At 44.5% G+C, this 15,000-nt stretch overlaps 2 protein-coding genes across 2 annotated transcripts in view; one reads left to right on the top strand and one right to left on the bottom strand.

The window, feature by feature from the left end:
* Positions 1-15,000, bottom strand: part of LOC135093318 (ras-related protein Rab-39B-like) — a 111,053-nt gene that overhangs the window by 55,287 nt on the left and 40,766 nt on the right. The gene's annotated exons all lie outside the window — the stretch shown is intronic.
* LOC135088694 (GATA zinc finger domain-containing protein 4-like) overlaps positions 11,390-15,000 on the top strand; it is an 11,817-nt gene continuing 8,206 nt past the window's right edge. Inside the window, exon 1 of the mRNA XM_063983647.1 lies at positions 11,390-11,542. Within this exon, the coding sequence (XP_063839717.1) occupies positions 11,390-11,542 (153 nt within the window). The remainder of the gene's footprint in view (positions 11,543-15,000) is intronic.

The raw sequence follows: 15,000 nt of genomic DNA, 5'->3' as shown, positions 1-15,000 counted from the left end.
TTATACCTCTTAAACTACGTACACCTCGTCATCCCCTTGCTTTGTTCTTCTCCCAGGCCACCCTCTCCCTCCATCACTGCATCATAAAGGGCGCAAGACAACCCGCCCTCGTCATCGCCTCCGCCACGAGATGCTGAATCTTAAGACTAACCTCAGATTTTGCAGGTTTTGCTAGATTTTCAGGAGACCCCATTAGGCGGAGTAACGTAAACATTTGCACACAATATTTTTAGTCACAAGGGAATTACGACTGAAAAATCTTGAAATTATGCTAAAAACGTAAGCATGAAAAGCGTGCAGCGAGGACGTTATCATTAACAATATTATTATTATTATTATTATTATTATTATTATCATTATTATTATTATTATTATTATTATTATTCGTTCTACTACTTCTACTGTTACTATTACTACTTTTTACTACTACTACTACTACTACTACTACTACTACTACTACTACTACTACTACTACTACTACTACTACTACAATTACTACTACTACTACTTACTACTACTACTACAACTACTACTACTACTACTACTACTACTACTATTACTACTGTTACCACTACCAATATCACTGTTACTACTACTACTACTACTACTCACTACTTACTACTACTACTACTATCTTATAGCCTTCCACTGTCCCTACTAGTACTTCTACCATCGCCATCGTTGTGTCGTCTTCGTTGTCATTATCATCATCATCATCATCACTATTATGATAATTTAACACGCCCAGCTGTTGGAAAGAATAAAAAAAAAAAAAAAAAAAAGGAAAAAGGAAAAACGAAAAATAGAAAATTCTCCACCTACTATCTCCTCCCACACTCACACACACAAAAAAAATAAAAAAATAAAAAAAATAAATAGCTCATTACAGTAAAAATTCCTGAAATATGACGGAACATAAATTTCCAGATCCTCATAAAAACGCGGCTTATAAATGAAAACTTCGCCTCTCGTCGCGTCACTCATGCATTTCTCACGGCGACTCCTGCAGCGGCTTACGAGATGCTGCTGCGCCTGCTGCTGCTGCGCCTGCTGCTGCTACCACTGCTGCTGCTGTCCCTCCTGCTGCTATTGCTAGTCCCTCCCTCCCTCCCTCCCTCCCCTTCCTCCTCCCATTCCTGCACAGTGTCTCAGAGGTGGAGCGCGTTCGTATAAAAAATTCAAACATTTCCCCGAGTTTTCTGAGAGAGAGAGAGAGAGAGAGAGAGAGAGAGAGAGAGAGAGAGAGAGAGAGAGAGAGAGAGAGAGACAGCGCCAGCATACGTATACTTGATCATGCTAAAGGAGTAACGTTTTTGTATATCATAATGTTGATTCTCTCTCTCTCTCTCTCTCTCTCTCTCTCTCTCTCTCTCTCTCTCTCTCTCTCTCTCTCTCTCTCTCTCTCTCTCTCTCTCTCGTGAGCCTCAAAAATTCTTTCCTGTCTTGCCTATTCTCAAAAGCCCCTCTCCTCCTCCGCCTCCTCTTCCTCCTCCTCCTCCTCCTCCTCCTCCTCCTCCTCCTCCTCCTACGCTTGTTTCCAACACACACTCACCTCATTAACGTCAATGTGAAGGTAAATACAACTGTACACAATGTTTTGTTAGTGTGGTTCTCAGTGTGACTGTGTGGCCTTAGTGTGACACAGAGGCCCTTAGTGTGACCATGACTTAGTTTGACTGTGACTCTTACCGTAACTGTGACTCTTTGTGTAACTCAGTGACTCTTGGTATGACTCAGTGACTCGATATGGCTCTTAGTGTGGTCCTCAGTGTGACTCTTACTGTGTGTCAGTGTGATTTTCAGTGTGGCTTTCAGTGACTTCCAGTGTGATTCTTATTGCCTCAGTGTGACTCAGTGTGGCTCAGTGTGGCTCTCAGAGTGGCTCTCAGAGTGGCCCTGAAGAGCAAGAGATATTACGAGGCTGTGATATGTGGCGAAATGGAGGAAAGAGGTGGTAGGGAAGAGACGGGAGGGGAGGGAGGGAAGGTTGGAGGAAAAGTGATAAGGGTGAGGAGTGTGTAGGTGGCGGTGGGGAGAGGTGAGGAGAGGTAGAGAGGCAGGGAGAGAGGGAAAGAGAGGGGAAGAGAGAACCTTCGCCTGATGAGGAAGGAAAAGAGGGAAGAGTGGGGTGGGGGAGGCTGAGTGGAGGAGACAAACCTATGGAGATAAGTGGGTAAGAGGGACGCTGGCATGGAGAGAAAGGGAGGGTGGAGGGAACGAGAAAGGTAGGAAGTTCAAGGAGGCATGGAGAGAAAGAAGGAACGAGTGAAGAATGAAGGAAAGGAGTGAAGTGATGGAGAAAAGAAAGGAGGGAGGGAAAGACAGAAAGAAGGAAGAAGTAAAGAGTGTAGGAAGGAAACAAAGGAGGGAAAGAAGAAAAATAGAGGAATGGAGGAAAGGAAGGTGGAGGGAGAAAGAAGAAAAGTAGAAAATGAAGGAAAGACAGGAGTGGAGGGGGAGAGAGGAAGAAGGAAAGAATGAAGAGTGTAGGAAGGAAATAGGAGAGGGAGAGAAAGAAGGAAGGAGTGAAGGATGAAGGAAGGAAAGAAGAGGGGGAAGAGAAAGAAGGGAAGAGTAGAGGAATGGAGGAAATGAAGGGGGAAAGGAGAGAAAGAAGGAAAGAGTGAAGGATGTAGGAAAGAAATAAGGGAGGGAGAAAGAAGGAAACAGCAAAGGTATGGACAAAGGAGAAAAGGAAGGGTACGAAAGAAGGAAAAGTGAAGGGCTGGAGGAAAGGGAGGATGAAAGGAAGGAGAAACTAAAGAGGAAAGAAAGTATGAGAGAAAAACAAAGAAAGCATACAAAGGAAGAATGAAGACTGGGATGAAATCTTTTAATTATTCCTTCCCTTAAAACAAAGATAACAAACACTAACATACATACACATCCTCATTACACTTCTCAGCACTAACTAGAAGAAAAAGAAGAAGAAGAAGAAGAAGAATCAGCAGCAGTACATCACAGTGGAAGGCTCCTCCCCACCCACCCATATCACGTAGCATTAAGAAATTACATGTAAGTTCCTCGGGCAGTGAGAAGGAAGGAATATCCCCTTACTCTTGCAAACTGTGTAAAGTGTACATGCCTAGTGGTTTAGTAATATGGTGTGTGTATTGTGTAGGTGTGGGTGCAGAGAGAGAGAGAGAGAGAGAGAGAGAGAGAGAGAGAGAGAGAGAGAGAGAGAGAGAGAGAGAGAGAGAGAGAGAGAGAGAGAGAGAGAGAGAGAGAGAGAGAGAGAGAGAGAGAGAGAGAGAGAGAAGGAAGGAAGGTAGATTACAGGTTCAAGAGGACAGAAAGAAGACAAAGTATGGGCAAGGAAAGAAGGGAGGGATGGAGAGAAGATGGCGCGAAGGAATGGAGGAAAGAAAGAAGGCAGCAACTAAGGTGGAGGAAAGAATGAAAAAAAAAAAAAGAACGTAAAGAGCAAAGAAAGAATTGAGGGAGGGAGGGAGGGAGGGTAGCGTTGGTGAGGGGCTGGAGGAAGGAAAAGAAGGAGGGAAGGAGAGGGGAGAGGGAGGGGAAGCAAATAGTGAATGGATGGAGAGGGGAGGTAGGGCGGGAGTCGTCTAAAGGACTTGACGAAAGGAAACAGTTAGGTCAGAGAGTTACGTCTCAACTTTTGGAGGTGATAATGCTAGCAATTTTAAGGTGAGCTTACCGTCACATTGTTTTACCCTCTCTCTCTCTCTCTCTCTCTCTCTCTCTCTCTCTCTCTCTCTCTCTCTCTCTCTCTCTCTCTCGTACGAATAGTGGTATTCTCCGTACTTTTCCTTTTCATGATTTTTGTTCCCGCAATCAATATTAATTTGGTTGATGTCATTATTTTTTCTTCCTTCTCTTCTTCTCCTCCTCCTCCTCCTTATTCTTCCACTTTCTCAAACTCAAAGTCTTGATAATAATTCTATTTTTTTATTTCTTGTTTCGTCCTCTCTCTCTCTCTCTCTCTCTCTCTCTCTCTCTCTCTCTCTCTCTCTCTCTCTCTCTCTCTCTCTCTCTCTCTCTCTCTCTCTCTCTCTCTCTCTCTCTCTCTCTCTCTCTCTCTCTCTCTCTCTCTCTCTCTCTCTCTCTCTCTCTCTCTCTCTCCGTTGCTTTAAAGGAAACTATACCGGGGTCATATTCAATTAACTGACACGTTAAAGCTCTCCACCAGCTTGAGAGAGAGAGAGAGAGAGAGAGAGAGAGAGAGAGAGAGAGAGAGAGAGAGAGAGAGAGAGAGAGAGAGAGAGAGAGAGAGAATGTGTGTGTGGGAGGGGGGCGTCCGAGCTAGTTGTATCCCGAGGCGGTAAATGTATTCTGAAGGGAGGGAGGAAGATGGAAACAGGAGGAGGAGGAGGAGGAGGAGGAGGAGGAGGAGGAGGAGGAGGAGGAGGAGGAGGAGGAGGAGGAGGAGGAGGAGGAGGAGGAAAAGGAGGAGGAGGAGAAGGAGGAGGAAGAAGAGATATGGCCGGTATCTTCTTCCTTCCTTCCTTCCTTCCTTCTTTTCTTCCTTCCTTCCTTTCTTTCTCCCGTCCTTCCAGCCTCCTTCCCTTTCCGTTGTCCACCCATCCATCCATCTGTCCTTCCTTCCTTCCTTTCTTCCTTTTCCTTCTTCGTTTTTACTCTTTCCTCCATGCATCTCGATCCCACGTCTCGTTTCTCCTACAGTTAGATTTGCTTTTTATACTGAATGAATGGTGGTGGCAGTGGCGGCGGTGGCGGTAGTAGTAGTAGTAGTAGTAGTAGTAGTAGTAGTAGTAGTAGTAGTAGTAGTAGTAGTAGTAGTAGTAGTAGTAGTAAGTCGTGAACCTATAAGACACACGAGACGAAAAAAAGACGAAAAGGCACAAGAACAGAAGAAGAGGAGGATGAAGAGTACAAAGAGAAGCAATACAATAAGAGAAGAAAGAAGGGAGTAGACAGAGAAGCAGAAGATAGCAAGAGACGATGATGAATGAATAGATACAAAAGCAAGTAACATTACCAGAAGATATCGCAGGCTGATGAGTCAAGAGAAAAGTATCGAAGAGAATAACAACAACAAAAAGACCCGCTACTTATCAATGGCTAATGGATAGAAAGAGAAGCAGAAGACGGCAAGAAACGAAGACAGACAAGAGATACACAGACAAATACCATGATGAATGGAAGATATCGCAAGCTGATTGACAAAGAGATGAGAGAAAGTTATCGAAATCATCTCCCATACTCAGAAATTATCACATGACTACGAGATACCACATCCGAGACTATTAATAGACGTCGCCGAGACCAACAACAGCACGGCCCAGAGGAGTATCACCCGATTAATAGATTATCACATGACTGACAAATACCAGAAGAGAAAGTCACGTGTCTATCACAAAAGAAAAATATCTGTAGTAAGGAAATGTTTCATATGTGAGGGATTTGCGAAAATAAGCCATAATGGTAATGATAACAGTTCGAGGGAAAAAAAAGTCGCGCAAAAATGGGAATATAAAAGGCAGACGGGCACTAGGGAAAGTCAGAGAGGCACTAGACCTCGCAGACCGAAGCTCGGGATCTGAGAGGAGCAGACCAGGGCGAGACAGAAGGCGAGATGGCTCAGCTTGTCGGGTTAGTGGGCGTGAGTAGAGCTTGAAAGGTTTGCACTGCAGTCTGTCGCAACTCTTACTGGTAATATTAGGTAGGCTGGAGGATTTTATGCACGTGTTTATTACTGTGATTTTTTTATTTTTTATATACAGGAGAGGCACAGGCCTAGGACAGCAAAAAGAACGCAAGAAAAGGCCTACTAAGATGTCACTCCCTAAAGAAAGATCAAAAAGGATCATCAAATACAGGAGGATAAGTGTCTTGACACCTCTCTCTTGAAAGAGTTCAAGTCACAGAAAGGAGGAAATACAGAAGCAGGCAGGGATGTCCAGAGTTTACTACAAAAGGTGATTAAACATTTATCATAAAGATTAGTTGTTTTCTGATGTAATATTACGTGTTGAGACGGAAACGTGACGTGATGTTTATTCGGTTGTTTTCTGTTATTGAATGTTGCTGTGGTACTGAACGCTTGACACCCAATAATTGTTGAATCTCGAGAGACAAAATTAACTTTGATCGATATAGTTTTATGTACTTAATTTTAGTTAAGTAAAGTTAAAAAAATTATTAGTGTATGATATTAATCTCATTTAATTATCTGACCTAAGTAAGCGTGTAACATTGCAAACACAATAACGGTAAATGTGTGTGTGTGTGTGTGTGTGTGTGTGTGTGTGTGTGTGTGTGTGTGTGTGTGTGTGTGTGTGTGTGTGTGTGTGTGTGTGTGTGTGTGTGTGTGTGTGTGTGTGTGTGTATGTGATTGAGAGAGAGAGAGAGAGAGAGAGAGAGAGAGAGAGAGAGAGAGAGAGAGAGAGAGAGAGAGAGAGAGAGAGAGAGAGAGAGAGAGAGAGAGAGAGACAGACAGACAGACAGACAGACAGACAGACACACACACACACACACACACACACACACACACACACACACACACACACACACACACACACACACACACACACACAGTCGTAATAGTAGTTTATTGACAAAACACAAGTAACACAAAAAAAGTTACAATCAAGTTCTTGTCCAACTAATAAAAAACAATAAGGCCTTGCAGGAGAGCAATACTTGAGCCGAAACCAAACATAACATAAAGAACTCTGTCAAAACTCTAAACTAAAAATCTCTATAAAAAGCTAAAAACCCAAGAATATAACTTAAAAACTGAATATTAAGGATACATAAAACTGTGAAACTATAAAACAAATACGACGAAAAAATCAGTTAGAAATAGTAAGATAGAAAAGACACTAAAATAGACAATTACTCACAGTAGTAGTACGTATTAGTGGTGGTGGTGGTGGTGGTGGTAGTGATAATGGTGGTGGTAGTAGTAGTAGTAGTAGTAGTAGTAGTAGTAGTAGTAGTAGTAGTAGTAGTAGTAGTAGTAGTATAACAAAAATAAAATTTCACATTTTATAGAAAATACATTTCTGTTCAAATTAAACACGTATTCCGAGTTTTTAGGAGGTGCATTGCCACCACTGATATATCCTTACACAAATCTTATCTCTCTCTCTCTCTCTCTCTCTCTCTCTCTCTCTCTCTCTCTCTCTCTCTCTCTCTCTCTCTCTCTCTCTCTCTCTCTCTCTCTCTATATATATATATATATATATATATATATATATATATATATATATATATATGTGTGTGTGTGTGTGTGTGTGTGTGTGTGTGTGTGTGTGTGTGTGTGTGTGTGTGTGTGTGTGTGTGTGTGTTAATTGCATCATGTGCATGATCGCACAACTCAGAAAGAAAAAAATTCATTAAAAAGATCTTTACAGTTACTACATTTCAGGAATGAGTATTTGGCACGACAAGGTTCAGATAACGAGCATTCTGTCAGCACGTGTTTTTGAGTGTGTACACACTGATGTTATTGCGCTGACAAACCCGTCCCTCGCGCGGCGTGCAGCTACACCTCCCATCCTCCACACGAAGATTATAGGACATAACTTGTAATCTGGTGAACGACTCGCGCTTATAATCGGGTATGAACACTTTTGTTTCATATACTGAATGCACTGTCATACTCGGTTCAGGTCTATGATGTGCGTGTTAATTTCTTTTTTTTTTTGTGGTAATTCTTTTCTCCTTAATATAATCAACAACCTTCACACACACACACACACACACACACACACACACACACACACACACACACACACACACACACACACACACACACACACACACACACACACACACACACACACACACACACACGGGATGATTAAAGACCCTAACGAGAATATAGATCAAAGCAAAAGAACTACCTTAAAGATGACGAAAAATTCCAGGAGCGATATATATTTAAGGCGAGCGGTAAGCGGAGCCGTCACGCTGTTTACCTGTGACGCCTCGCCGGGAGTGATCTGCGAGGCTGGCGGCGTTAATTTCACAGTTGACGGAATGGAAACCCAATTACTGTGAGGACCTGAGCTCGTCTTTCCCTCCTTCCTTCCTCTTCCTCGCGTTCTTCTTCTACTTCTTCGTGCTTACCTAACTACCTACTTCCCTTCCTTCCTACTTCTTCGTTTTTCACTCATCTTCCTCCCGTTCCTCTTCTTCTTCTTCGTAGTTATCTAATTATCTACTTCCCTTCCTTTCTACTTCTTCATTTTTCACTCATCTTCCTCCCGTTCTTCTTCTTCTTTTTTTCTTCTTTTCTTCTTCTTCGTGCTCCCCAAACTACCTACGTACCTTCTTACTTGTTCGTTTTCTCTTAAAAAAAATATATAGGGCATCTGTTTCGCTTCCTTGAAATTTACTCTCTCTCTCTCTCTCTCTCTCTCTCTCTCTCTCTCTCTCTCTCTCTCTCTCTCTCTCTCTCTCTCTCTCTCTCTCTCTCTCTCTCTCTTAATCTTACTTTGATCTTATTTCAGCTTAGGATTTATATCTCACTTCTTTTTAGTCTTGTCAACTTTAATACTTTTCGGAGGAAGAGAGAGAGAGAGAGAGAGAGAGAGAGAGAGAGAGAGAGAGAGAGAGAGAGAGAGAGAGAGAGAGAGAGAGAGAGAGAGAGAGAGAGAGAGAGAGAGAGAGAGAGAGAGAGAGAGAGAGAGAGAGTTTATTTTTTCTTCCAAACATATTTATATATTTTTTCACCTTTCTTTCCTTTTCCTCCTCTTGCTCTGCCTTCGTTCCCCACTCTCCCTTCCTTCCCCCGTCTGTCTGCCTCTCTCTTTGCCTCCTCCCTCCACTCCTTCATATCTTCCTTCCCGCCTGCCTTCTTCCACCGTCTTGTGATGATTAGCTGTCAAGTCCATGCAGACTGTGTATGTCCGACTGTGTGAGTGTGTGTGTGTGTGTGTGTGTGTGTGTGTGTGTGTGTGTGTGTGTGTGTGTGTGTGTGTGTGTGTGTGTGTGTGTGTGTAAGAGAGAGAGAGAGAGAGAGAGAGAGAGAGAGAGAGAGAGAGAGAGAGAGAGAGAGAGAGAGAGAGAGAGAGAGAGAGAGAGAGAGAGAGAGAGAGAGAGAGAGAGAAACAGGCAGAGAAACAGACAGACACAAACAGGAACGGAGACAGAGACATAGAGACAGCAGAGAGAGAGAGAGAGAGAGAGAGAGAGAGAGAGAGAGAGAGAGAGAGAGAGAGAGAGAGAGAGAGAGAGAGAGAGATTAGTAAGCCTGACACAGCGTACATACACCCTCTCCTCCATCCCTCTCTCCCTCTCGCTACCCAGTACCCCCACCCCACCTACTCCCAGCCTCTCTAAATTCCCAGCCTCAGTCTCACACACTCACGGCTTCCTGGCATTTCCATAAGTGACGACCGCTGGTAGGTGTGTCGTAAATATGTGGCAGGGGTTCGGCAGATGTGTGATGGTGGTGGCGGCGTTGGGGGGGCGTAGCAGGTGTAGGCAGTGCGTAGTTACAGGTGTGGAAATGTTGCGTGTTGAGGGGGAGAGGCTGAGGGGTGGAACTTAAACTAGAGGGAGGAAGGAAGGGCGCTAAGAGGGGAAATGAGAGGAAATGGAGTGGCTCAGGAAGCAGGAGGAGGAGGAGGAGGAGGAGGAAGGAAAGGAGGGAGAGGAGGAGGAAAGGAAAGAGCAAAAATAGAGAAATAATCACTTCTGAAGAGGACAACAACTTAAGTTTTCATCGGAATATCGCGTGAGTAGGAAGAGGAAGAGGAGGAAGGAGAATAAGAGGAGGAGGAGTAAGAAAAGGAGGAAGAGGAAGAGGAGGGAAAATGAGGCAAAGGAGAAAGAGGAGGAAAAACGAGGTAAAAATCCAGGAACTGTTTGTTTGCTCTTTATTTATGTATTTAATTATTTTTCTTGTCTCAAATCTACATACGTGAATAAAAGTCAAGAAGCGGAATGGTAACGATAAGCTCTCTCTCTCTCTCTCTCTCTCTCTCTCTCTCTCTCTCTCTCTCTCTCTCTCTCTCTCTCTCTCTGTTTCCTACTGTCGTTTCTCCGTGTTTATCTGTCATTTGGTGTGTGCGCGCGCGTTCTCTCTCTCTCTCTCTCTCTCTCTCTCTCTCTCTCTCTCTCTCTCTCTCTCTCTCTCTCTCTCTCTCTCTCTCTCTCTCTCTCTCTCTCTCTCTCTCTCTCCCCTTCTCTGTCCTTAAAGAGGAAAGAAGACTAGACTGCCTCTCCTGCTCTTCTTGAATTACCGTGAGAGGAAATGGCCGACTACCGTGTTCTCTTTACTCTCTCCCACACCTGTCCCTCTTACACACCGCTAGTACAACACGTGCCGCCTCACACCTGTCCCTCCCACGCACACGGCGTGCCTTACACCAGTAGCTCCTCACATTCCATGCCTGACCAGCGAGCGCGGGGCAGCGGCGGCAAGCAATGGGCTAAGTAGCAGCGTGGAGCCTTGGCCAACATTCTGAAACGCTGTGCTCTCTCACCACCACTATTTCCAAAGGTCACATACATAATTAGCCGGGTTCTCAAGAGCGTTTCTCCTATTAATAATGTAGAAATCTTGTTAATCTGTCATTAGAACCGTAAAAACATCCTTAAAAAAACCGTCACTTCAACTAGAGCCTATCGAAAGTAGTCGAGGTGCGGGATGTTTCAGAATACGGTCCCTTGTGTCACACGGAGCACCTCTTATGGAAGACTAAACACAACTCTCTGGAAATTCAGGAAGCCGAATCTGAGGCTTTAGGAGCTTAGCGTAGCCATTATTTTTTTTCTTCCCTTCTTCCCCCCGTGCAGCTCTAAACATTGGTAGCAAGGGTGCCTATCCCGTGGCCGTGAAATATTGTTGTTTGGACAACGACGGCGAGGCGCTGACGTGCACGGAGAGGCTAAGCTTAACCCGGCGAGGCTTAGAGTGGCGCGGCGAGGCCCTGAGTAGTCCCGTGGGCCCTGGAGTGGCTCAGACAGACGCGCAGGGGATTAGAGTGGCCCTGAGTGATGAAATGGAGGGGAGAGGAGTGACGGAGGTACCGAGTGGTGTGGATTGTTGTTTCGGACTGGTGGGTTAGCGATCCGAGTGGCTTAATGGCATAAAGGAAGGTCCGGGGTGGCTTGGCATGGCTAGGAGTGTCTCAGGAAGATACGGAAGGAATGTCAACAATGGCTTTGCTGGCTCAGAGCATCATGCAGGCTGTAGTAGCTTACAGTGGCTTAAATTGGCTTAACATGACTTATGTACTTAGAGGGCCGGAGTGGCGTGGCAAGGCTTACAGTGACTTAAGTAATACAGAGGAAACTATGTCAGGGGAGGCAGGTCGGGTCCATAAGTTAAAGACACCGACCCGCTGTTCATTCCATTAGGAGGAAAAAAGTTAGTAACATTAGAATAACTCAGAATAACTCGTTTTTCTTTGGGACATGGAAATGGTCAAAGGAAAGAAAGTCCAAAGGCATGAATGACGAGCAGGAGAGGGGCTGTCCAGGGCCATCCCAAAGTTGGTCGTGCTCTGAGGCTGATGTAAACTTGGAGCCACCGCAGCCAATACGCAAAAGAGCCTCGTGCATGAAGCGAGGCGTGCGTCATCTCGGTGTGACAGGCGAGCACGTGCGTTCACCGGACTGACAAGTGGGAGTGACGGCCGGTGTGTTATTAGGACAGGTGACAGACGACACGAAAATGAAACAATAATATGCAAAAAAAATATGAACAAAAAGCACGAAGGCCATTGTGCTGCCAGCGTTGGCCCGCCCTCGCCCATTTTCTATGCTATTCTTCAACAGTGTACTTTTTGCCCTGCGAGTTTTGTTATGCCCCACGCTGTTCTTGAAGCTGCCCCGCCCGTCGCTCGCCTCGGTGCTGTGCTGGTGCTACTGCAGCCAGCCCGTCAAAAGGTACTTCGCCTTAGTGACCTATCTCCGCTTCACTGCTGGGCGATTTTTCCCATAATCATCTACAAATTTTTCGGTACTTATTTTTATAAAACAGCTTTTTATATACATAGTACTGTAGTTAAGAAAAAATAATAATCTAATTTTTATGCCCATGCAAACATTTTTTTAGTGTTCTTAATGTTAACAAAATACGGCCATAGCAGTGAAGGTTAAAAATGTGGTAGGCTGTTCTCTCACCTCTATGAAACAGTCACGAGAAACTCGACGCTCCCTCCCATGTACCAGTGTTACTCGTTCATCGGCCACCTCAGGACGGGAAGAGGGATGACCGAGTGTATTGAGCTGCATGCGGATGATTTATTCTTGGTGCGTGATTTACTTTCTTACGTGGGAAGGGAGGCTGGCAAAGGACGACAAGAAACGCTGAAAAATGCTCTTGATGTCCGCTTCCCAAAACGTTGAGAAAAAAAAAAAAAAGTTCCAATCGGATGGGCTAATTTTATTTAAGCGTCTTGATATTCTTGTGTGATCGTGTTCATCTGGTAACGAAGAGCTGCTAAGTACCACACTCTGTTGCTAGTCACGGGATAAACTGAAATGTGGAGAGTAAAAACCACTGACTTGTTCGGAAAAAAAAAATGGTCCACACGCACCACACGCACCACATGCTTCTCCGCTACACCTCCACCCACACTGTCAGTGCAAGAAGGGCGACTTATTGAAGTAGTTATGGCGACGGAATAGAGTTTAATATGGCGCTGGTTATGTTTATGAGGAAACGCTACCTCTCCTGCCAAGAAACTGTTGTAAAACCTAAACTCCATCAGGATGCGTCTCGAACACTACATTAGTCCATTTCAGCTCTGCAAGAAGGGCATTGGGCAACGCAACTGAATTTGTATGGTGCCGACTAAGGTTACGAGAAAACGCTACCTCTCCTACCACAAACTACTGTGAGACACGAACTCCAAACCCTCAGGTCACGACTCGAACACTACAGCTCACATCCATTCATCCCCCTGCAAGAAGAGCACAGGACATTATATAGGGTCCTTTACAGATGAGCGCTTCTAGTGGACCACAAATACCAAGGCATGCACGAGTATATCCCTCTGTATTCCCGTCGGTTCTCGCCAGGATTCGAACACTTACGGAATGCAGTGGAGGCCGATCACCAGACCAAAATACTAAACACTTGCATGACCACCACTTCACTTCGCGAGGGCCGAGTGTTGCATGGACGTTACTGCATTCAACAAGACTGTCCCCGTGTCATTATTTCCGCGTTGGGTCAGGGATCGCCGCCGTGGTGTTTCCGTGCTGGGTGAGTGTGAGCACGACGCCTTCATCTCGTGTTATTCAGCCAAGCCATAAGTTAGTTTCCGTGTAGCACAAGTGTTGCCGTTCAAGCTTGTCACTGCAGCTTTATTCCCCACAGCTTTATCATATCGCTGCTGCTGCTGTTCTGCTGTTCTCCTCCCTACTCTGTTCTCTCCCTGAATTTTTTCTTCCATTCCCCTTCGCTGTTCTTGTTCTATTAATTATTTATCCCTTGTTTTTTTCGTCTTGTTCTTCGTTCTTTCTTCCATGTTTGTTTCCCCTCGTCTTCACTTCTATTCTTTCTTTTTTCTTCCTCTCCATTTCTTCTTCCCTGTTTCTTCGCCCTTTCTTTTCATTCTCCTTTTCTGTTCTCTCTGTTTTTCGTGTCTTTTCCCTTGCTGTTTTCCCCCGTTGTTTTGTCCATTCTTCCCTCCGTTCTCTGTTCTTTGCTTCTCCCACTCTGTTATTCTACCTGTTCTTTATTTCCTTGTTCTTCATCCTCCCTTCTATTTCTCTGTAGTCTTCGTTCCTTCTCTCTTGTTATTCTCCCTGTCCTTCGTTCCCTGTCTCTCTTTTTATCCCTGTTCTTCATTCCGTCTTCCTTTCTATCCTCCCTGTGCTTCGTTATTTCCTTCTTCTCTGTTACTCTTTCCTTCTTCTTTCTTATTTTTTACCCCTGTCCTTCCTTCCTCTTTTTTTTTTTCCCCGTCATACGGAGATGAAGCCAGAATTAAAACAAATGGACAAACGAAAGAATGAAGGAAAAATGTGTGGAATAGTTGTGTTTTTGCCGAGCGTTTCTAGTATTTTCGCTCATTCCCGTTAAACATCGCTCGTTTGCGGGATAAGAGACGCGTAATTCGATTGTCGTGTGTTAAGCTTAAATATGAAAGGGGACGCGATTAAATTTGCAGGGCAGGGCAGAGCACGTACACACACACACACACACACACACACACACACACACACACACACACACACACACACACACACACACACACACACACACACACACACCACACACACACACACACACACACACACACACACACACACACACACACACACACACACACGCACACATGCGAATACGTGTGTGTGTGTGCATCATTTATCTATTACTCTGATTACCTGTAGTTGCTCAATTTATTTATCTATCCACTGATCTAATCAGTTAGTTATCCGTGCCTCTCTTTATCATTTAATCCACTTAATTCAATGCACTTACACATGTGTCTACATAACAGCCGTATTAAATAACATAGTCAACGATGTTCTGTTAGATGCCTGCAATCCTCGTCACTCACTCCCTCACTCCCCTTCGCCCCGTGACAATCTATACTGCCTTGGCCGGGTATTTTTAGCGCACACATCTCACCTTCACACCTGCTCGTGGAATTACAGGTTTTTGTGGGTGTTTTCTGATGGAAATGAAATTTTTGAATATCCCTATTTTTCAACAGGAACCATTTCACATGTTGGGTGGTGTCAGTTATTATCCCCGAAATTCGGCTTCATTGCTGTGACAAAGTGAGACAGACAGACTGACGGGCACACAGAGAAAAACTGACGGACAGACAGAGAGAGACAGACGGACAGACAGAAAAACAAGAGAGATAGTCATCCACATAAACAGACAATGCTCTTGTATTTTTTTTTCTTATGCAACAGCGGTTCTGGCCAATGGCAACAAACTTGGAGAGAAAAAGGCCCATTGAAGGTGCCTATCCATTAAGAAGTCATTCCGAACGCACGTCTAAAGTCACATTGTTAAAAGTCTTGAAACGTCCCTCCTGATATAGTTTGAGTCATAGATGAGGAGAAGTAAGGAAACTGGCAAGAAGTTCCAGA

Source organism: Scylla paramamosain, chromosome 3 (genome assembly GCF_035594125.1).
Source record: "Scylla paramamosain isolate STU-SP2022 chromosome 3, ASM3559412v1, whole genome shotgun sequence".
NCBI classification, from domain to species: domain Eukaryota; kingdom Metazoa; phylum Arthropoda; class Malacostraca; order Decapoda; family Portunidae; genus Scylla; species Scylla paramamosain.
This window is presented reverse-complemented; position numbering and strand designations above follow the sequence as displayed.